The sequence below is a fragment of the Budorcas taxicolor genome, chromosome 23 (assembly GCF_023091745.1).
Source record: "Budorcas taxicolor isolate Tak-1 chromosome 23, Takin1.1, whole genome shotgun sequence".
In the NCBI taxonomy this organism is placed as follows: Eukaryota; Metazoa; Chordata; class Mammalia; order Artiodactyla; family Bovidae; genus Budorcas; species Budorcas taxicolor.
The window spans coordinates 50,207,111-50,228,945 of NC_068932.1; the positions used below are offsets into that span (position 1 = coordinate 50,207,111).

The window sequence follows — 21,835 nt, forward strand, 5'->3', positions numbered from 1 at the left end:
GATCAATGGTAGAAACAATTAATTGATGAGGACAGCAAGTGGAAAAGTAGTGAAAATAGCAAGATTTTAGACTTAAATATATCGACAATTACATTCAAGTAAATGGATGAACATTCCTTCTAAAAAGCAGGCATCTCCAGACTGGATTTAAAAACCCAGAGTCAACCAAGTGCTATTTATAAAGAAACCGCTTCCTCCTTAAAGGTACAGAGGCAAGAGGTTAAGGGAGGAAACGGCTGCTCACAAACGAACCAACCAAAGAAGCCAGGCGGCCACATTAACATCAAAGTGGACTTGGAGCCAAGGAGCATCATCAGAGGTGCCCTAAGGATAAAGGCTCAAGTCGCCCAAAAAGACACAGCAGCCCCAGACGCTTATGCAGCCAAGACCAGAAACACGGGGCAGACCAACCAGCAGACCGGAGGCTGCATCGTTCCTCGGCGTGGCCGGTAGACAGGAAGGGCGCGAAAGCATCAAACGCCGACGTGAGGGGTGAAGGAGAGGTGTCACTACAGACCCTGAAGGAAAACAAGCAGTTTACCAAGGGACGGATTCCACCCCTTGAAAGACAGGTCACCAAAGCGAGCCACGGGGAGGAGCGGAAAGTCCGAATACCCTCTAGCTATCAAAGAAATCGAATTTGTCCTTAAACCTTCCCTACAAAGAAAGCTCCAGGCTCAGTGGCTTCCCTGGTGACCTTTAGCAAAGGTTTAATGGAGGAATGACATCAATGTCACACAGACTTTACAGGAAACGGAGGAGGAGGGAATACCTCCAACCCATCTTATGAGGCTGGCCTGAACCTGACAAGGACACCACAAGGAAGGAGACTCTAGGCCAACATCCCCAGAGAGCACAATAAAAATCGTACGCCGCACGTGTGCTCGGCCGGTCAGTCGTGTCCGACTCTGCAGCCCCACGGACTGCAGCCCGCAGGCTCCTCTGTCCACAGGATTCTCCAGGCAGGAACACTGGAAGGAGCTGACATCTCCAGCTCCGGGGGACCGTCTCACGGACTGCAGCCCGCAGGCTCCTCTGTCCACAGGATTCTCCAGGCAGGAACACTGGAAGGAGCTGACATCTCCAGCTCCGGGGGACCGTCTCACGGACTGCAGCCCCCAGGCTCCTCTGTCCACAGGATTCTCCAGGCAGGGACACTGGAAGGAGCTGACATCTCCAGCTCCGGGGGACCGTCTCAACCCACAAACTGAACCTGAGTCTCCTGCAGCTCCTTCATCGGCAGGCGGATTTATGTTTTAACCACTGAGCCGCTGGGCTCGCCTCAAAATATCAGCAAATTGAATTCAGCAGTATCTAAACATGAACTTAATAATCTGAGACTGATATTTTGTTCAAAAGTCAATCAGTGCAATTTACCAGGTTGGCAGAATAAAGAAGTTACCTCCACAGATACAAAGAAGCATTTGGCAAAATCCAACAACCATTAATGACTTTAAAACAAAAGCTCATCAGACTATGAAGAGAAAGAAACTCCCTCGGTCTGATAAGGGAATCTTTGAAAAAGCTCAGCTGGCATTGTACTTAACGGTGAAATCCTGGACACTTTCCCTCTAAGATCACAAAAAAGACAAGGACGCCAGCTCCCCGCTCCTCTAACCAACATTGTGCTGGATGTCTAGACAGGGTGAAACAGCACAGAGTTGGTAAATCTGTCCTCATTCGCAAGCGACATAGAAAACCCTGTGAAATCAACACACAAGATATTAGAGTAGGTATGTTCCACAGGGCTATGGGATACAGTCAAGATGCAACGATTTATTTTTAAAAAACACAAACTATGCCTGCAACCCTGCCCAGTGAGGACTGCGACGCCATGCTGACAGAAATTAAAGCCCAGGATCAATGCGCCCAGTGCCACGTTCCTGGACTGGGAAACTCAAAACGTTAAGAAGCCTGTTCTGTCTTAAGTGATCAAGTTTCGTGGACTCCCAGTCACAATCTTAGCTTACTTTAGGAATTGATAAACTGATTCTAAAATTTACAGAAGAAGGCAAAGAATCTAGAACAGTCAAAACAATCTGAAAAAAGAACAAAGTTGGAGGGCAAACACATCTGCTTTCAGCCCCATTGTAAAGCTACAATAATCAGCAGAGTGTGGCGTCGGTGTAAAGACAGACAAAGAGATCAACGGAGCCGAACAGAGCCAGGAAGAGGCCCATGAGTTCAAGTTCCAGAAAGACGCCAGGCAACCTTCCTGGGGAAAAGATGATCTCCTCAGCAAGCAGTGCTGGGTCGCACAGGCATCAGACTGCAGAGGAGGGGGAGGGGAGAGAAGCAACAGTAGTCACTGCAGTGGAGTGAAAGTGTCTCTACGCCGATGCTTCACCTCCTAAAGTGATCACATTAAAGAACGGGGGCTGTGAGACACCACGGTACGAACCGGAACTCCGCTTCCCTCCTAAGACCCCAGCGGAAAAGGTGAGAGTCTGGAATAAGTTTCCTTTGGGAAAGACTGGTGGGAAAACACGGAAAACCCTGGCCATTGTCGAAAAGCACTGGGGTCTTTGGAGTCAAAAGCAATGGAATTAAACTCTAGTCGAGACGAGCTCATCTCCACTCCAGGAGTCTGGTAGGTTTCAGCGTGAGTGGTGAGCTTCTCTGTTTATGTCTTTGATCTGGCTTCGTTCTTGTAATGCAGCGACCCGATTCTGTGATGGGGGAATGATATGTGCTTTTCGTACAAAAGAAAAAAATAACAGTAAAACCATAAAAGCTCTAGAAGAAAGGGAAAACAGTCTTTATGACCGCGAGTTAGGTGGCCATGTTCCAGGCAGGACACAGAGGGAGCAAACCCCAAAGGGAGGAACGGGCCCCCAGATCAAAAGCGCCTCCTTTCCCAGAACGACCACTGAGGACCGACGGGAACGCCACGAAGCACAGACTGGCTCCCCCTCCCAGCACAGGAGCAGACTGGCCGCCAAGGACGCGGGGAGACCAGCTGGGACGCTGGCACACCGCACCTGAGGCCCAGGGCAGAGGCCCCCACCCACCCCCACCCCCTCTGAAGTCGGTGCCCCGGGCAGGGGCACGGCGGTTGTGCACTGACAGGACGGGACGTGAGTGCCCTTGGGAGAGAAGATCTGCTGATAAAAAAGTAATTAACAACCTCCTGAACCTTTCAATTAACAGGATCTGCACACAAGCGAACCTGCGCTCTCCAGAGCATTGCTTCTTTTTTTTTTTAATTAAAAATAACTTAAGTTTGTTCTGTAAAGGTTTCTTGAGATTCCACTGGACACACCCGCATGGGTCCAAGACCAGGCCCACCTCTGGCCCCAGGTGACCACCATCGCCTTGCCGTCTCAGCCCATGATGCTCAGTTCAAGGTTGCACCCCCAGGGCCTGAAGACGAGGGTCAGCCCACGGAGAGGGCAGGCAGGACACGCCCCTGCCCTGTAAAGTGATCGACCCCCAGGTAAGCTGTGCTGAGCAAACCCAGCCTGCGGCACAGCACCCCATGGCTCTGACCTCACCTGCCGCTCCACACGGAGCCCCCAGCCTCAGAGCCGGAGGGCGCGGCCCACGAGGGCTCCACGTCCACCTGTGTGCCCAAGACGGCCATTCCTCGGCTGCAGCACCCGTGAGCCGGACACTGGCAGTGGGGGAGTCACGGGTGGCCCGTCCCTGCCATCCCAGCAGAGAAGAGAGGCAGAGCCCACACACGGGTCAGGCGTGGGCCTTGCCTCCCCTCCAAACCCCGGGCCTTGCTGCACACCCCAGGCTCCCCTGCAGCAGACCGTGGGGTCCTTCTGAGAGAGAACCTCGGGGGCCTCAACCATGTCGCTGCGTCTTCAACGAGAAGGGAGACAGCTGCCAGGAGAGCTGCCCACCCCAGAGAGCCAGCACAGCGGCACCTGCCCCTCCACAGGGACAGGGGTCCACAACGGGGGGCCGGGGTCCACAAGGGGGGACGGGGGTCCACAAGGGGGGACGGGGGTCCACAAGGGGGGCAGGGGTCCACAAGGGGGAACAGGGGTCCACAAGGGGGGCAGGGGTCCACAAGGGGGAACAGGGGTCCACAAGTGGGGACAGGGGTCCACGGGGGGCCAGGGAGTCCACAAGAGGGGGACGGAGTCCAGAGGGTGGACAGGGGTCCACGAGGGGCCAGGGTCCACAAGGGGGGCCGGGGTCCACAAGAGGGACGGGGGTCCACAAAGGGGGATGGGGGTCCACAGTGGGGGCAGGGGGTCCAAAAATGGGGGGTGGGGGTCCACAAGGGGGGACAGGGGTCCACAAGGGGGAACAGGGGTCCACAAGGGGGGACAGGGGTCCACAAGGGGGGACAGGGGTCCACAAGGGGGAACAGGGGTCCACAAGGGGGGACAGGGGTCCACAAGGGGGGCAGGGGTCCACAAGGGGGGACAGGGGTCCACAAGGGGGAACAGGGGTCCACAAGGGGGGACAGGGGTCCACAAGGGGGGCAGGGGTCCACAAGGGGGAACAGGGGTCCACAAGTGGGGACAGGGGTCCACGGGGGGCCAGGGAGTCCACAAGAGGGGGACGGAGTCCAGAGGGTGGACAGGGGTCCACGAGGGGCCAGGGTCCACAAGGGGGGCCGGGGTCCACAAGAGGGACGGGGGTCCACAAAGGGGGATGGGGGTCCACAGTGGGGGCAGGGGGTCCAAAAATGGGGGGTGGGGGTTCACAAGGGGGGTCCAGGGTCCACAAGGGGGAACAGGGGTCCACGGGGGGCCAGGGGTCCACACGCTTATGCTCACATGCACACACAGGTTAACCCCAGAACCCCAGGCTGAGCCCGGGTACCCTGCAAGTTCTCAGCCCTGGGGCCCCTGAAGCAGGCACTGGGGTTGGTGAGCCTGGCTGCTACCTCGGGATGGAGGGGTGGGGAGGGGGAGCTCAGGGCGCGTGGAGGGGCAGGGAGGGGAGCTCGGGGCACATGGGGCGGCGGGGATGCCAGCAGCCAATTCTCTGGAAGGCAGAACCAAGGTGCCATGTGAGGTCCAGGCTGGGGAGGTGGCGAGGTCACAGGGCACTTGGAAGGAGGAAGCCAGTGAGGAAGGAGACTGCAGGGGTGCGGGTGTGAATGTGTTAAAGGACACACGTATGACACATGAGCCAGAGACTGGGCAGAAAAGCCTGGAATGTGGGAGGCAAGGTCCTGGCTGGAGGGAAACTTGGGAGGCGTGGCATATGGATGGTATTTGAAACTGTGAGACCATCCGCGTGAGCAAAGCAGGAAAGGAAAGGAGGGGGCAGGAGCCCAGCGCCCGGAGTCACCGGGGCGGCAGGAAGAGAGGCCGAGGCAGGCAGGGGCGTCCCGGGAGAGAGGGAAGCTGGGGGGGTCCAGACGGAGATGCGAGAATGGGGCGTCAGCCCTCCACTGTGCAGGGGGGCTTCACGAGGGCTTGGGGGCTGAGGGACAAATCCTGGCCTGCAGGTCCAGGGGACAGGCCCCCACGCAGACCAGTGCCCTCAGGAGTTCTGCTGGAAACGGGGAACAAGCGAGTGGGGACAGGGCACCAAGGGAAGCTCTCGACACGGGAGCAGGAAGCAGGCCATTTACTCTCCCCTAGACTCACGGAGAGTGTCTTCTGGATGCCTGGCATCAATCTCCACCCTGGGGACACAAAAACGCCTGGTTCATGCCCACTCACTCCCGAGAACCTGTGCCGTCGTGTGTCAACAGTTATGAAACGTGAACTGGGCACAGGGTGCAGCTCAGGCACGGCTCTGGATTCCCCAGAACCAGACCTGCAGGCCGCTGTCCCCTGCCCAGAGCTGGGACCATGGACAGCCCTGCCTGCAGGCCTGGAGACACACTGTGCATGCCCCAGAGCGGGTGGAGGGGCCCTGGGTTAGGAGGGGATGGGCAGGGACCTGCTCTGGGCCTGTGCAGACTTCCTGAAAGTCAAGAGTCTGGGCCTGAGGCTGAGCAGTGCGCTGGGTACAGCTCTGTGCTTTAAAAGGTCATTATCTCCCAGGAAGGGTGAGCACCCCCAGCGCCCAGATCTTGGTTTCTAACACCCTACCCAGAAGAAAGACCTGGGCTCCTGGGAGAACTGGCTGATTCTAGGGTTGGGGTGGGGAATACACAATGAGTCTGGAGCACGTTCTGGTCACAAAAAGGAAGTGCTCAGAAAGAAGTAAAGACAGAAAGCAGCGAGGGCAGCAGGCCCAAGGGGCCAGGAGCCAACTGGGAAGCTTCTGATGGCCAGAGCTGGCCAACCCGAGCAGAAAATAAGTCAAACACAGGAGCTCGGGTCACAACGCAAAGCACAGAACAGAGATCCTTGAGTCTGCAAGGGCTCGAGTGAATGACTGATCAACAAAGCAGCTGGAGAACACACAGCTCTCTGTGCCAAAGAATCCAAGTGACGTCATGGAGACACCTGCTCCAGGACTCCAGCCTCCGGCCCACGGCGATGGCACGGTGTGGACGGGGGACGGAGACCCTGACGGTGAAGACACCTGGCAGACACGACCTCGGCTGGGTAGTCACGGCCAACATCAGCAGCAGCAGGCCAAGCTGAGCGTATGCACCCTCAACAGGGCGTGACGAGAACAGCATCTTTCCCACAGTCTTCCTCCCAAAGACCCAAAACTGTCAAGGTCATCAAAACAAGCGGAGTCTGAGAAACTGACTCGGCCCACAGGGGCCTAAAGACGGACAGTGAAATGTCATGTGGATCCTGGATGGGACCCGGGAACAGAAAAAGAATGTTCAGTAAAAACAGCAAGTCTGAATACACCCTGACTTCAGTATTTCTGAGAGTCACGGTGGTTCATTTCACATGTCACGCTGACTAGCCCGGAGCACCCAGGTTAAAATGTTCTGCGCCTGTTCTGGAGGGAGCTTCTGGGCAAGAGTGGCAGTTGACCAGGGACTCGGCAGGGGAGGCGGCCCTCCCCGATGTGGGCGGGCACGTGAAGACGCTCTTTGGAAGAAGAGCTATGACAAACCTAGGAAGGGTATTTAAAAGTAGACACATCACTTTGCCAACAAAGGTCTGTATAATCAAAGCTATGGTTTTTCCAGTAGTCATGTATGGATGTGAGAACTGGACCATAAAGAAGCCTGAGCACCAAAGAATTGATGCTTTTGAGCTGTGGTCTTGGAGAAGACTCTTGAGAGTCCATTCTAAAGAAAATCAGCCCTGAATACTCATTGGAAGGACTGATGCTGAAGCTGCAACTCCAATACTTTGGCCACCTGACGTGAACAGCTGACTCATTGGAAAAGACCCTGATACTAGGAAAGACTGAAGGCGGGAGGAGAAGGGGATGACAGAGGATGAGATGGTTGGATGGCATCACCGACTTGATGGACATGAGTTTGAGCAAATTGCGGCAGATAGTGAAGGACAGGGAAGCCTGGCGTGGTGCAGTCCACAGGGTCACAAAGAATCCGACACGACTGAGGGACAGAAAAAAATGTTTGTTTACACACACACACGCACACACACACATGCACACACACACATGCACGCACACACACACACGCACACACACACGTCATTACTTTCTGGTGTTTGTCGAGAGAACCCTGACCAGCACAATCCCGTCTCCCCACGGGCTCCCTGGCCGTGACAAGCACACTGTGTTAACGTCAGGGGAAATGAGGTGCGGGAGATGCAAGCACCCTCTGTGCCACCTTCACGTCTTCTCTGTAAATTTTCTGAGAAGCTAAAAATGTTCTAAATAAAGTTTACTTTAAAAGTCATATATATCCTGTGAGTGTTCAAGTATGGACTGGAAGGGGGTGTGAAAAGGCACAAATGGTTATCTTAGCGCTGAGATTACATAAGACACTGAATTTCTTAATACTTTTCTTGTCACCTTTCATTATATAATAAAAAGCTAAAAGGAATAAAAGATCACCCAGCAGCAGCGTATGCGGCTGGACGGCAGCCACATCATCTATCACCCAAACTGGGGCGCGTCTCCGGGCGGGAGCGGGTCCATGGCGCTCCGTGGCTGAGCGGATGCGGTGAAGTCAGTGATGCTGGACAGGGGACAGCAGGCGTTGTCCCCAAAACCTCGCTCCCTTCCCCCTCACCCCGCTCACCCCCAGGGTCTGCACCAGGCCCAGCTCTGGGGCTCTGTGGGGACCAAGCCCCTTCCTGTCTGTAGCTCTGAGTGCTGCGGGCCCCACACGGCCCGGGACCCCCGCCCACCTCGAGTTCCACCAGAAAGAGTGCCCAGGCCCCCTGCTCAGCATCCTGTCCCAGAGGGCAGCCACCACCCCCACGGCTGCCCACATGCCCTCTGGGTCAACGCCAGGCAGGGCCATGCCGTGGGCACAAGCTGGGCACCAACGTGGGCGCTGGGTCCACCCTTCCTTCAGCTCGTGACTCTTCACCCGTCCCGTCTGGCTCCTCTGTGCCCCGTCTCCCTCTTCCTTCCTCTCAGCCCCGTGCTGTCTGCCTAAGGAGCTAAAAGACAACTTCACAGACACAAGATGACCTTGACACAAAGAATAAAAAGGAGACAGGGGACTCGGGGACGATGCAAACACGCGTGGCCCCCGCAGCCCAGTGCAGCCCCGGTCCGGGCCACCCCGCGCGGCCAGCTCCTGAAACGAGGCGCTGATGTTGCTGCGTCCAGCCGCTCCATTTTCGTTTGGGGGCAACGCGGTACGTGGTCACAGATAACTGACCGGGCAGCCACCCCACAGGAGCTGAGACCCCAGGGACCACCCCCCACCAGGGACACGAATCCTGCTGAGCCTGCCACCAGCCCTGGGTGGCTGAGCTGACCAGGGGGCCGTGATGGGGAGGCCAGTAGGTTTTCCCAGCTCCACAGACGTTATGTGGAGCAGGTGACCCGCCCAGATTCCCAGCTGCAGAATCAGGAGACACAGTATAAACGGTTATTGCTAAGTCACTGAGTCTGGGGGTTGTTCACTACCAGACACAAAGAGCAAACAGGCTGCCCGGGGGCGCTCGTGGTAAAGAACCCTCTGCCAGCGCAGGAGACCTAAGAGACACGGGTTCGATCTCTCGGCTGGGAAGATCCCTGGAGGAGGGCGTGGCAACTCACTCCAGCGTCCTTGCCTGGAGAATCCCATGGATGGAGGAGCCCGGTAGGCTTCAGTGCATGGGGTCGCACGGAGTGGGACACGACTGAAGCGACCCAGCACGCTCACACACAGATGGCAGAGTGTCCTGGGGTGAGCGGCCGGGGCCAAGAGCCCACTCCTGGCTCCCAGGGCCCCAGGCTGAGGCGGGAGGCTGGGAGGCGGCGCACAGCACCGCCGGGGCCAAGACCCCACTCCTGGCTCCCAGGGCCCGAGTCTGAGGCGGGAAGGTGGGAGGCAGTGCCCAGCACCGCGGGCCCCGCAGGGCAGGAGCGGGAAGGGGGCACTCGTGCCTGAGAAGCCCAACAGACTCCAGACCCAAGCGCACCGCACTGCACGTCCCCGTCAGTGACAGGTCCCACTTGGCGAGTGGACACAGAGCTGCAGAGCGCGTCTACACCCCAGAAACCGGAAGCGCTCGGCTCCTATTTTCAATAAATTGGGGGCGACACTGACGCCCACCACACCATCCCCTTGGCTTCAGGATATAAATAATGCCAAGCCGGGTTTGCACGGCATTGACTCTGCGGGGCCTGTGCAGACCAAGTGCTGGAGGCCACCACACACTCAGTCACAACTGGGGGTGTGGAGGGTGGGCGGGGGGGAGTGATCTGGGGGCTGGGTGGGGCACGCTGATCTTGCCCAGCGCCCTGGTTTCTAAATAAGAGATTTCAGGTCAACGAGAAAATAGCTTTTGATGAAGCAGGCATCCTTAAAAATAACAATGATTTTATTAATTGTAGCTTCTCCCCAGTTGTCTCAAATTCTGAGCATTAAAGCAATTCTGCATGCTGACCACAGCCAGCGTTTAAGGAAGAGAGAGGAGCCCACTGTGGCCTCCAGGGTGCCGGTCAGCATGCGTCCACCCCCTGGGGTGGGACAGAGGTCTAGAGAGGGTGACAGGTGACCACCTGCCCACCCCTTGGGGAAGCAGGGACAGGGCTGGAGGAAGCGTGCCAACAGCTGTCGGGAGCAGCAAGGTCCAGCGCCCACTGGACTCTCGCCCACTAGTAGAGATGCTGGTCGCCACAGTCTTCCCTCGCCATAGATTTATCCAGAGACAGCAGAGCGAGCCAGGGGCTGAGGAGCACACAAGCAGGAAAACTGATTGGACAGGAAACGTGGCGTCAGAAGAACAAACACCAAATCTGGTTCTGAGCATCCCACCCAAAGGGGAATCTGGCCCAAGGCCGCGGGGCACAAACCCTGAGCAGGGAACCACTGGGCTGGGGGTGGGAGGCGGGCAGGGCTGGGCCGTCAGAGCAGCCAGGACGAGAGGACACAGTGGCCAGGAGGGGCGGGGCGCAGCCCTGAGCCACCTGCCTCTGGCAACACACCTTCCCCAGGCTGGGTGGGAGTCGGCGGAGGCTGAGTGCTCATCACGGGCAGGAAGAAGCTCAGGCTGTGGCATCGGCTGCAAATGCAGGATCCAAAGCGCTACTGCCGTCCCAGGTGCGCGTGTCCACGTGGTCGACGCCAGAGAAAAAGCGCAACACAGAAATAAGAGCAAAGCTGAAGAGAGCCCTCAGCAGGGAGAGCCAGCCTGCGTGCAGACGAGGCGCCACCCGCCGCCAATGGCATCGCTCAGCGGAGCGCGGGGTGGGCAGCACCTCGCTGCCCCTGTGCCCGCCCCCCGCACTATCCTCACCAAGCCCCCCACCCAGAGTGGGTCCCCTCTGCGTCTAGCGCCGCTGCCCTCCCCAGGGCGGGTGGGATGCTGGATGGAAATACAGAACCCGAGGCCCCACCCGAGGCCCCACCCGGGGCCCCACCTGATGCCCAACAAGCCAGCATCTGCACTTTCACAAGGCCCCAGGGACTCGGGGCCCTGGCAGTTTGGGAAGCTCCTCCAAGCTGCCCCGACCCTGCTCTGAATAAACGCCTTGCCTCCCTCCGACCGACCTGGGGCCTTGGGAGGGCTCATCCTCAGAGAGCAGCCCCGGACAAGGTTCACCTCCCGTGCATCCTTGCATCCCTCCTCAACTAGAAAGATGGGTGGTTAAATGTTTAAAAGAAAATCAACTTATTTTTAGCATTTTAAAACACACAGCCAGATGGATAGACACTCAGAGCTGACATTTGTTACATAAAAAGCACCACAGCGAGTCCCCGGTCCATCCCGGACCAGCTTCGTCAGCCTCGCGAACGCACTGAGCTCAGGGCTGCCCCGCGGCACCCCGGGACACTCGACCCTGCACTGGGGAGCCCAGGGACCCCCGCTGGCTGGTAGAGGACCCCAGGGCCTGCAGCCACTGTGTTTCTGTCACCAAGGCCCCCACGTTGTGGGGGAGGGGGGTGAACTGCCATCAGCCTGGGCCTCACAGAGAGCTGCCCCCGCCCTGGCCAGCCCCGCTCCCCAGGGTCGGGAGGGAAGGGAGAGGCACCTATTGTAAGTCAGGTCCACACATCGCTGGACGAGGACTCAGTGATGGGGCCAGACTGATGCTTTGGAACCGCCGGGCCAGCCTCCATGCACTCAGCATGGCGCACTCTGCTGCCCCCAGCTCTGGGCACACGGCAAGGAAGGGTCGGCACACACATCTTCAAGTCACCGAGTCGTTCTTGGCAGGTGACTTGACCAACCACCCAGGAAGTCTGGGAAAATCAACTCAAGAGCCATGAGGAGCCTCTGCAGAAAACCACACTCGGGACAGACATCTTTGAAAGTTAAGTTTTCCTTCATACCAGCACCAACCAGTGTGGAACGTGACGGGTGCAAAGATCTTGTTCACAATTCAACAAAAACAGGCAATGAATGTGCCCAGTCTAAGCAAGAACAGGGCTCGAGGGAGGAAAAGCCCGTCTCACTGTGTCCAGTGTGAGTCCAAAATGACCAAAAGTCGCAACGTAAAAGGTGAAGCCACAGAAGACTAGAAGAAAGAGCAGGTTTTTAAAACGAGCATCACGTACTGTGTAACTGGACACAAAGGCAGAAAACCGCCAGGAAGGAGGGTCTTGATGAATCTGACCGCACAAAAATTAAGTGTGCATGTGGGAAAAACAAAAACCAAAAACTAGCAGCACAGAAAGGTGAACGACTGCCCCGGGGCCCTTCCATCCTGGGAACCGTGAAAAGCACAGGGCAGCAAACAGCCCACGGGAGGCTCGGCGCAGGGGTGCGTGCGGCGAGCAAAGTCACTTCAGTCGTGTCCATGGCGACCCCATGGACTGCTGCCCGCCAGGCTCCTCTGTGCGTGGGATTCTCCAGGCAAGAATACTGGAGTGGGCTGCTTCCCAACCCAGGAATTGAACACACGTCTCTTATCAGGGCAGGGCTAGGAGCTGGCGATTCAGGAAAGAAGAACACAAACATGGAAAGAAAGAGATGGCCAACCTCAGCAGCAAGCAAAGCAGTGATACAGGCTTTCAGGTGGTCAAATAGTAAGCCGGCACCGACACGCAGGGGCAGGGAGGGTGGGACAGGAGGGCCCCCGCAGGCTCCGAGGGCAGGGCCCCCCTCCCCCCTTCCCCCTTCCCCCTTCCCCCTTCCCCTCCTGCCCCCGTGGTCACCATATTCATGCTCCCTTCCCCAACACCAGTCTCCCCACCTCCTCATTTCTCTGGGCACCCCGCACCTGCCGCAGCCACACCCACTGGGCCACCACCGTGTAACAAGCACCCGGGACAGCGGCGTGTCCCAGGACGGCTCGTCCCCAGGGAGCTGGCGGATGCAGCAAGCTGCCTTCGGTGTGCACTCCTGACTCAGCAATGTCATCCCAGGAGTGTCCCCTAAGGAAACAATGTCCAGCGCACCGCGACGACCAAGAAACAACGCTCGCTGCTCAGTCCTTCACGTATTGCTGCCTGAGCTCCAGCATCCCCCAGCGACCCACCAACAAATCCGCCCTGGACTTTGGGGCAGGGAGGTGCCCACAGTTTCTAAGAGCATCCTTTGAGTCTAGCTCACAGGACTAAGAACAGCCCTTGGAAATTCAGCTAACAAGGGGTCCTTTAGATCGACAAGACGTCACAACACCTCGCTGTGTAAAAACAGCAGGTTTAGACAAAACCATGAATGGGGTATGATCGCATTTCTGCACCGACCCACGTGTGAGTGCATTCTAGAGAGGGGCTGGGGCAGGCGTACACTCGGAGGCCTTTCTGGGCTAAAGTTACCGAAGCCTCGGTTTTCCTATTTAGGACAATTTTAGGAAAGTCTAAACTTTTCACAAATTTATACACTTTAATCCCTCTATAATTTAAAAAAGGTTTTATAAGTTTCATAAAAGGTTATGAGACTCCGGGAGCCCCAAGTCCCACCTTACCGCCCACCCCACCCCGCATGCCCAGGACTGGCACTCTGCCGCCCCAGGGAAGCTTTAGTTCCAGGTCTCTGGGTGAAGGCAAACCTCCCGGATGGCCGATTGTTCCCCACTTGCAACCTAATCTCAGGTTAGGCTTTAGAACAGCCAGACTGCCGAGAAGGGCAGGTGCCCTCCCCGACCCCGGGCTACTGGTCACCCAGCTGCTAGGGGAAGGTGCTGGAAGACTCCAGAAAAGAGGGATGAGGGCGTCTGACCAGCACATGGCAGGTCACCATGAATCAAGGTCCACCCCTGAATCAAGCGCTCCCGAAGCCACAAGGGCGGGGTGAGTGGAGGCACGGGGCAGTGGGCAGAGGGAAAGGGCCGGGTGCGAGGAGGAGGCCCCGAGGACTCTGAACACGGCCCAGCACAGGCCGACCCCGGGCTCAGACACCTCGGGGACACGGGGCCTTCAGGGCCCGACGCATCACGACTCAGCGTCCCGGTTGGCGTCTACCTGGCGCGCCGTTACACCGCTCCCTTATTTTCTTTTCTCTTTTTCTCTGCATACCAAATTTGATATACTAATTGGGTGTTTCAATCTAAAAAATTCATCAGAAGGTCTCATATCACCATGGCAACTGGGCAGTCCCAGTAAACGCAAGCCCTCAGCACGGCACCATTGCCTCTTTCGGCTCACCCGGCACGGGGCCGAGAAGTGTGGGACCTTGTCCGGGGAGGACAGCTGCCCGCCCTCAGAGAAAGGTGGGGTGCATGCAGCCTCGCCCTCCTGGAAGACCAGCCCTCCTCCTTTCCATAGCCTGCTCTTTCCACATAAGTAAACCCACAGCCTCCAGGCCCAGAGCTGCACACATTTTCTCTGCAAACACGTACTATGGTCCCCGAGCCGTGTGCACCCTGACGGTGATACAGAAACAATGAAACCGGAACAGATTGGCCGTCCACCAGGGTCGCATCCACGGCGACCAGACCCGGGGTCAGGCTTGGCCCTCTAATCTCACCAAACAAAGCCCAGCTAACTCTCCTCCTGAGGTGCTCAGTCTGGAGACCTGGACACCGAGCCCAGGGATGGCAAGTGACTGACAGGCACGTGTGCTGAAGAGTGAGCACCTGTTGCTGAAGCCAGCTCCCAGCTGCACGAGCCCGGAATAGCCGGCACCTCTGCTGTCCTGCTTCAGGCGGACGGGGACAGCAGAGGGGGGAGAATGTGTGAAATAGTTCTCAAATCAGATTCGAGAATCATAGATGGATTCTGAGCTCTTTTTGCCTCTTTAATGTTCCTTGGATTCTGAAACCTAATACTCTGAACAGGTAGTAAAATTTTACCATTCAAAGCTGAAGGCAGCCACTGGGCTACATCGATGCCTCTCTGCCTACATTTTCCACCTTGGAGAGCAAAATGCAGAGACATGCGAGAGGGCCAGCTCTGGGCTGACACTGGCGAGTCCTGAAATCAGATGTATTTCTCAGACGTTTTCTGATCCTGCCCCTACAGCCAGAGCTAGATGCAATCTGCTTCCTGATTCCATCCTAATTCACTCTGGGCTTTCTACACTTAGAATATGTACACTCAGAAACACGCAACGTATGAAACATCCCCAGCAGTAAGTTGTGCCCCAAAGTTCAGAACACAAAGTCAGGTCTCCCCAGAACATACTGTGCGGGTGTGGTCGGTCCTGAAGGCCTCACCCCTTGACTGTGTCCAGACACCCAGGCCCCCTCCCTGCTGACCGTGACCAGGCCCACTGGAACTCAGCTTCCTCCAGACCTCCCCCACCCCACCGGGTAGCAGGCTCCCCTTCCCTCTGTGAGGACTGCCGCCAGGCTGCACATCCTCCAACACTGGCCTTAGGTCATAGTATTGAAATTTCCTATAATGCTTAAATTATTTATCAGAAATAAATAGCTTGGTCTCCTTGGCTAAGCTGTGCTCTAAAATTATAAAAGATCCATCCTACCCGCTGCAGGCTGCCTACAAATGAAAAATGCATATTTCGACTATTTTAAGAAAATGTCAAAAAAAATCAAATGTGTCATCTTATAGCACTGAACTTACTGCATGACATCTGAGAGAAGAGCTGCATGCTTGCCTGTGGAACTGTCATGGTGCTCAGGGGCAGGCACTGCCACCTCCCCCGGGGGTGCTAAGGGAAAGGCCCTGTGCCCAGTAGGGCTCAGGGAGGCGTGCCCACAGGCCTGCCTCGGTCTCTTGCTTCCCACCGGCGCCCACCTCCGGGTCACTAGCCTTACCTGCAGGGGGAACTCAAGGCAAAGTAGTTCCCAAAAGGGAAGCTTTCTGCACAGAGGCAAGCCTCCGCTGCACATCTGAGTGCAAAGGTGGGCACGCCCGGAGCCACGCGGCGCGGTCGCCGGCCCTGAGAACTCCGAGGGCCGGGCCCCCGCGCCACCTGTGGCCGGGCGTCTCCCCTGGCGAACTGGGCACCCCTCAGGTGCAGAGGGGCAGCCGAGCGCGCGCACCGCACAGTAAAGCAAAACGCAGACACAGCGCCCTGGATGCAGTGGGGGCCACCGACCCTCACTCCCCGCGGCTGGAGGGCCTGCTTCGCCCGCCGCGCCGCGGCTGGACACGGGGGACGCGCGTGGGCACCGCAGGCACCGTCCGCGAGTTTCCTCGGAAACCGAGACGCCCCGGGACGCCTTCCCGCCCCGGGAACCTTGGTGCCCCGATGCACGGAAACCCTCCCGCAGCAGCCCCCCTGCGAGAGCGCGCGGGCTCCCCGGCGGGGCAGGCCCCAGTGCGCTCCCCAGGTCCCCGCCGCCCGGCCCTTCTCACCGTCCTCCTTGTCGTCAAACACCGGCCTCCGCGCGGCGGCCGCCGACATGGAGGACCCCATCCTCTTCTTCCACTTGCTCCACTGAAACAGGGGGCGCGGCTGCGCGCGGGCATCGCTGGAGTCCCGGGCTCGGGGCTGGCCGGCGGCGGGCGGCGGCGGGGCCGGGGGCGCGTCGGGGCCGGCGAGGCGCCCGCGGCCGAGGGGCGGCGAGCCGGGGGGCGCCGCGGCGCTGCTGCCCCTGCGCTCGGCGCCGCTCCTCATGGCCGGGCCGGAGTGCGCACCGCGGCCGGAGTCCGGGGCATGGCCCGCCCAGCGGGCGGGGAGCGGGAGCGGGAACGACAGGCAGCGCCCGCCTTGCGCCCCGAGCTCGGCGCTCCCAGGGCCCGGCAGCCCGGTCAGCTCCACCGACTGCGAGGGCCGGGGGCGGGGCCGGGGCGGGGCCGGCAGGCAGGGGCCGGGGCGGAGCTACCGCGGGGCGGAGCTACCGCGGGGACGGAGCCGGAAGGCAGGATCTGGGGCGGAGCGAGGGCCGGGGGCGGGGCCGGGGCGGGGCCGGCAGGCAGGGGCCGGGGCGGAGCTACCGCGGGGCGGAGCTACCGCGGGGCGGAGCTACCGCGGGGACGGAGCCGGAAGGCAGGATCTGGGGCGGAGCGAGGGCCGGGGGCGGGGCCGGGGCGGGGCCGGCAGGCAGGGGCCGGGGCGGAGCTACCGCGGGGCGGAGCTACCGCGGGGACGGAGCCGGAAGGCAGGATCTGGGGCGGAGCGAGGGCCGGGGGCGGGGCCGGTAGGCAGGAGCCGGGGCGGAGCTAGCGCAGGGCGGGGACGGGCGGGGCGTGGGGCGGGGTGGGGCGGGCGTGGGGCGGGGTGGGGCGGGCGTGGGGCGGGCGTGGGGCGGGCGTGGGGCGGGGTGGGGCGGGGCGTGGGGCGGGCGTGGGGCGGGCGTGGGGCGGGGTGGGGCGGGCGTGGGGCGGGGTGGGGCGGGCGTGGGGCGGGGTGGGGCGGGCGTGGGGCGGGGTGGGTGGGGCCTGAGCGAGAGCCCTCCAGCTGCCCTGGGTACCCGCCGCCCACCACGCAGGGGTCGGTGCCGCGCACAGCGCCGCGGCGGCACAGACAGGAGACAAGAAAGGGGTCCCTCTGGACTTGGTGGATAAAGGCGGCCCGCGAGCCGCTGCCGCCCTACCCGGGGCGCCTTCAATCTCATTCTACGGTTCTGAGTTGGGCGAGGCCACGCACGGGACCCGCGAAGGGGCAACGGGAAACGGCTGTGCGGAGGCCAAGGCCAGATCACCGCCTTGCGGCCCCGCGTCCAGGGCCGATTCTGCGCTGCCGCTGCACCAGGGCCGCAGGGAAAGAGGGGCGCGGCGGGAGCGGGCCCTGGGCGAGAGCCCCTCCCCGCGCGGCCGGCCTGGACCCCGCGGAGAGCTCGCGCGCACACGCACGCACCGGCGCGCTCCGGGTCCTGGCGACGCTGAGCACCTGCGCACGCGCCCTCGGGTGACCTGGTTGGGTCGCTGTGGTTGGGTCTCCGGTCGGGCTCTCAGCGCGGCCGGCCGGCCACGGGTCGGGTCGAGGAGCTCCCAGAGCATGTCTGCGCCTCGGGCCGGCCCGGGAGCCGTGTGTGGCGTATTGCGCGAGGAGCAGGGGTGTCGAGGCTCGGTTTGACCTCCCCGCCCCCATCGCAGGGCCAGGAGAGACTTCGCCGGTAAAGCACAGCGGACGGCCTACGAGACGGCTCCTGGTGCGGCCCAGCCCTGCATGCCTGACACTTGGTCACTGAGGGCTTGCTTTTGTTGAGTTCTCTGACTTTGACTTTTGGAAGCCTTCGCCTCCTTAGGTTCCTTCCTCAGGAAGTCCCGAAAGGGCCTCTGCTGCCCCTGGATGAGGGCAGACCACCCACCCGATCTGCAAGCCCGGACACGGGGACTTGCGAATCTCCTTCCCCACTCCCACCCCCCACCCCCGGCCCCGGCCCCGACAGGTTGTGTCTCAGCCTTGGCTGTTCTTCCCTCTGCGGTAGGACTAGGCCTGTCCCCGACTCCACCTTTGACATTCGGTGAAGCCCCTTGACCAGTGTGGGCTGCTTGACCAACACAAGGTGAGCAGAGGTGATCTGGGTCATTTCTGAGCCACACTTTAGGACCAGTGTCCAGGCTGGCCACACACGCCCCCTTGGCTCAGGAGTCCAGATCACTGGGGGACCACTTTCCAACCAGCAGTGGATGAGCAGAACAAGGGAGAACTTGGCCCCTGTGGGAAGTCACTCAGGTTTGGGGGTGCACTTGCCACCGAACAGTGTGGCAGGGTCTCCTACCTCGAGTTCAACCCCAGGGAGGCGAGTTCCCTGGGCTCCGGCCTCGGCCTCCTTCCATGGAGCTGCCCCAGCTCCTTGAACACAACCCCTCTGACAAGCCCTGTCTCCCAGTGGGTGTGTTGAAGGCTCTCAGCTCAGCACCCAGACAGACGATGGGCTCTGCAGACATCCTCCCCAGGCAGCAGCAAGTGCAAGAATGTTTCTGAAAGGTGGGGGGCACCAAGGCAGGTGCCACCGCAGGCAGGCTGAGAGCACAGGGTGGAGTGGGCAGGAGGCAGAGGAAAGTGGGTGCGAGCTGCTCACCGGAGAGCAGGTCAGGCTGCTTCTTGGGGCCTGGGAGGGACTTGCCTGTGAACGTAGGTGGGGGGGCAGTAGAGCATTCCTGTGCCCAGGGGTGCCCACGCTGAACAGGAAGGTGGGCGGGGTGAGGACAGGGCCCTCTCCATGCTGTGCCAGTGACAGGAGATTATGGGTGGCGCAGCCACCAGAGAAACGTGTCCCTGTCAGCCCGCCCGTGGAGCACCCGCACGGGACCCTGGGCAGCGTGTGGTCACGGGACCACCGCAGCTGGGATGGCCCCCAGGGGTCCCAGCTGGTGACCTAGTGAAGGCCTGGGGCCCAGGAGCTGTGAGGACACTGCCCCTGAGATTGAAAGTGGCCAGTGTCTCTGGGGGACGGCTGGGGCCCGCTTAGACCGGCCTCTGCAGAGCAGCGGAAGTCTGATTTATACTCAACGGCTCAGCTCCTGAAACCTTAGCATAAATGTGCATCAGCCTATAATTCATCCAGAAAGCTGTGCTTCCTGAGAGGATGTGGCTGTTAGCAGTCTCCAGTTCTCATGTGTACCTTGTCTTATGGCCTCATTCTGAAATTAACACACTGCCTGAACCTTTGTAAATAGTCCCTGTTATTAAACTCCCCTCAGATTGCTCAATTTGAATGCACTGTTTCCTGCTGGGAAACATACCAGAACAGACCCTAGGAAACAGGAAACAAGCTCAAACAGGATTCCAATCGGAGTTGCTCACATATGTGGGGAATCCATGAGTCCCCTTCGCAGCAGGAAGTAGAAAACCAGGTCATCCTGACCACAGGGCCATCAGACTGAGCCCTGGTGGGACACGGGACAAAGGCCATGTGGAAGCAAGGGTGTAGGGACCGAGTGCTGGGTGACTGGGTTGCCTGGTGACAGTACTGACTCTCGAGGTCATAGGGCTGCCCGGCTTCTGTGACTCAGAGAGCGAGAACCAGCAGAGGAAAATGCACCGCGGAGAACAGGAGCCCCACAGCTGCTGGGAGGAGGCCTTCCCCGCTGTTGTCATGGTACCAGGCATCAGCACAGTCAGCGCTTAACCTCGTCAGACACCCAGTGTACCAGCTGCCGGGACAAAAGACTACAGACTCGTGGGCGAAGACAGCACAAAGGTGTTTTCTCCGGTGCTGGAGCCCAGAAGCCAGAAATCAAGGCGGTCCCCTCTGGAGGTCCTGAGGCATCTCTCCCAGCTCCTGGCAGCTCCTGACGGCTCTTGGCGTCTCACAGTCGGCAGAAGCATCACTGCAAGCCCTGCCTCCATCATCACGCCACCTTTCCATCTGTCTTCTCCCCTTTTCTTCCCTTACAAGGACATCTGTGGGACTTCCCTAGTGGTCCAGGGGCTAAGTCTCAATGCAGAGGGCCCAGGTTCAATCCCTGGTCGGGAGACTGGACCCCACATGTCACAACTGGAGACCCAGCTGCTGCTGCTGCTGCTGCCAAGTCGCTTCGGTCGACTCCTTATGTCACAGAGCACAGGCTCTGGGTGCACGGCTCAGTGCTCACAGCACACACGCTCACTGCTTGCGGCTTGCCGGCTCTAGGGCGTTGCAGTGCATGGGCTCAGCTGCTCGGAGGCATGTGGAATCGTCCCCCACCAGGGACAGAACCTGCGCCCCCCACATTGGCAGGTGGATTATCCACAAGGGCTTCCCTGTGGCTCAGCTGGTGAAGAATCCGCCTGCAACGTGGGAGACCTGGGTTCGATCCCCGAGTTGGGAAGATCCCGTGGAGAAGGGAAAGGCTACCCACTCCAGCATTCTGGCCTGGAGAATTCCATGGGGAATAATATAGTCCATGGGGTCCCAAAGAGTCGGACACAAATGAGCAACTTGCGCTTTGCACACTTATCCACCAGGCCATCAAGGAAGTCCTCTTTTTGTCTTTATTGGCCATTTTTCCCCTCTACTGGGAGTTGTTGGTTCATATATTTTGCCTGTTAATCTAAATGTACCTATCTTAATCTTTTAAAATTTTCATTATAATTCTTTATGTATTCTGCATATATATTAATTATATATTGTGGAACTAATTTTTATTTGATATAAGAATTGGCAATATCTTCTCCTGTTTGAAGCTCAATTTTGAATTTTCCTCATGGTGTCTTTTAGACAAACGAGTACTTTTAATGTAGTGAATTTATCAATATTTGTTTTCATGGTTACTGCATTTATATACTATTTCAGAAATCCTTTCTGAGCCTAAGGAGCAAAGTTCACCCATATTTTAAGAATGCACAGAATAAACTCTAGTACTGACACACAGCATGCACCTGGAAAATTTCCCTCACTCTGGTGTTTGTGGAAGGGTTGGTCTGAATGACGTCGCCTGCTATGATCACAGAGAAACCCAAAGCCATCTTTTGTTAAAGCCCATGTGAGACTCTTCACAGCTCTAGTACTGACGCTTTCGGTAGCCTGCTCAGCGTCCCGTCAGCCCCTTCCTCACGTCTGACAGGTGCTGAGCTGGCTCTGTGATGGGTCGGCAGGCTGGGCTGAACTACTTCTCCAGAATTCCTTTTCCGGCAGGTTTCCTAACTTGGCTCTTGGCATGAGATTCGGGAGGTAGCAAGGGGGCATGCGTCGGACATGACTCAGCGACTGAACAGCAACAACCCGGAGCACGAGGTAGCAGCCTGACTGTTCCGACACTTGGAGCGTCAGGGCAGGGGCCCAGGTGTGGCTGCGGCCGCGCACGATGCCCTTTCTCTGCCGGCTCACCTCCCTGGCGGGAGGCAGGTGTGCGGCTGATTCACCTCTCAAGTCATCCTTTTGCTTCTCCAGCTCCCGGGCCAGAAGTGTGTGCAGTTTCCTGACATGGGTGCCAACTTCTGCAGGACACCCAGGTGTCACGTCCCTCCTCGTGAGTTCCAGCTTGGGCTCGCTGGTCCCCGCTCCGGCTCCACCTTCCCTTCCTGACTACCTGCTCCGCACACTTGAGGCTGCAGCGTCAGGCAGGGGCGCGGCAGCTTCCTGAGACCCCTCCCAGCAGCCCCGCGACTGCAGAGGTCAGCTCCCTTAATGGCGTCACCCCTGGTGGCCCTGTGCCGAACGGGCACAGGTACCAGGCGCGCAGACCTTAGGGACGGAGGCC

The 21,835-nt window shown here is 59.0% G+C and overlaps 1 protein-coding gene across 1 annotated transcript in view; it reads right to left on the reverse strand.

Moving 5' to 3' along the window:
• Positions 1-16,379, reverse strand: part of STK32C (serine/threonine kinase 32C) — a 75,270-nt gene extending 58,891 nt beyond the window's left edge. The window contains exon 1 of the mRNA XM_052660954.1: positions 16,118-16,379. Coding sequence (XP_052516914.1) covers positions 16,118-16,379 — 262 coding nt within the window. The remainder of the gene's footprint in view (positions 1-16,117) is intronic.
• Positions 16,380-21,835: the final 5,456 nt, after the last annotated feature.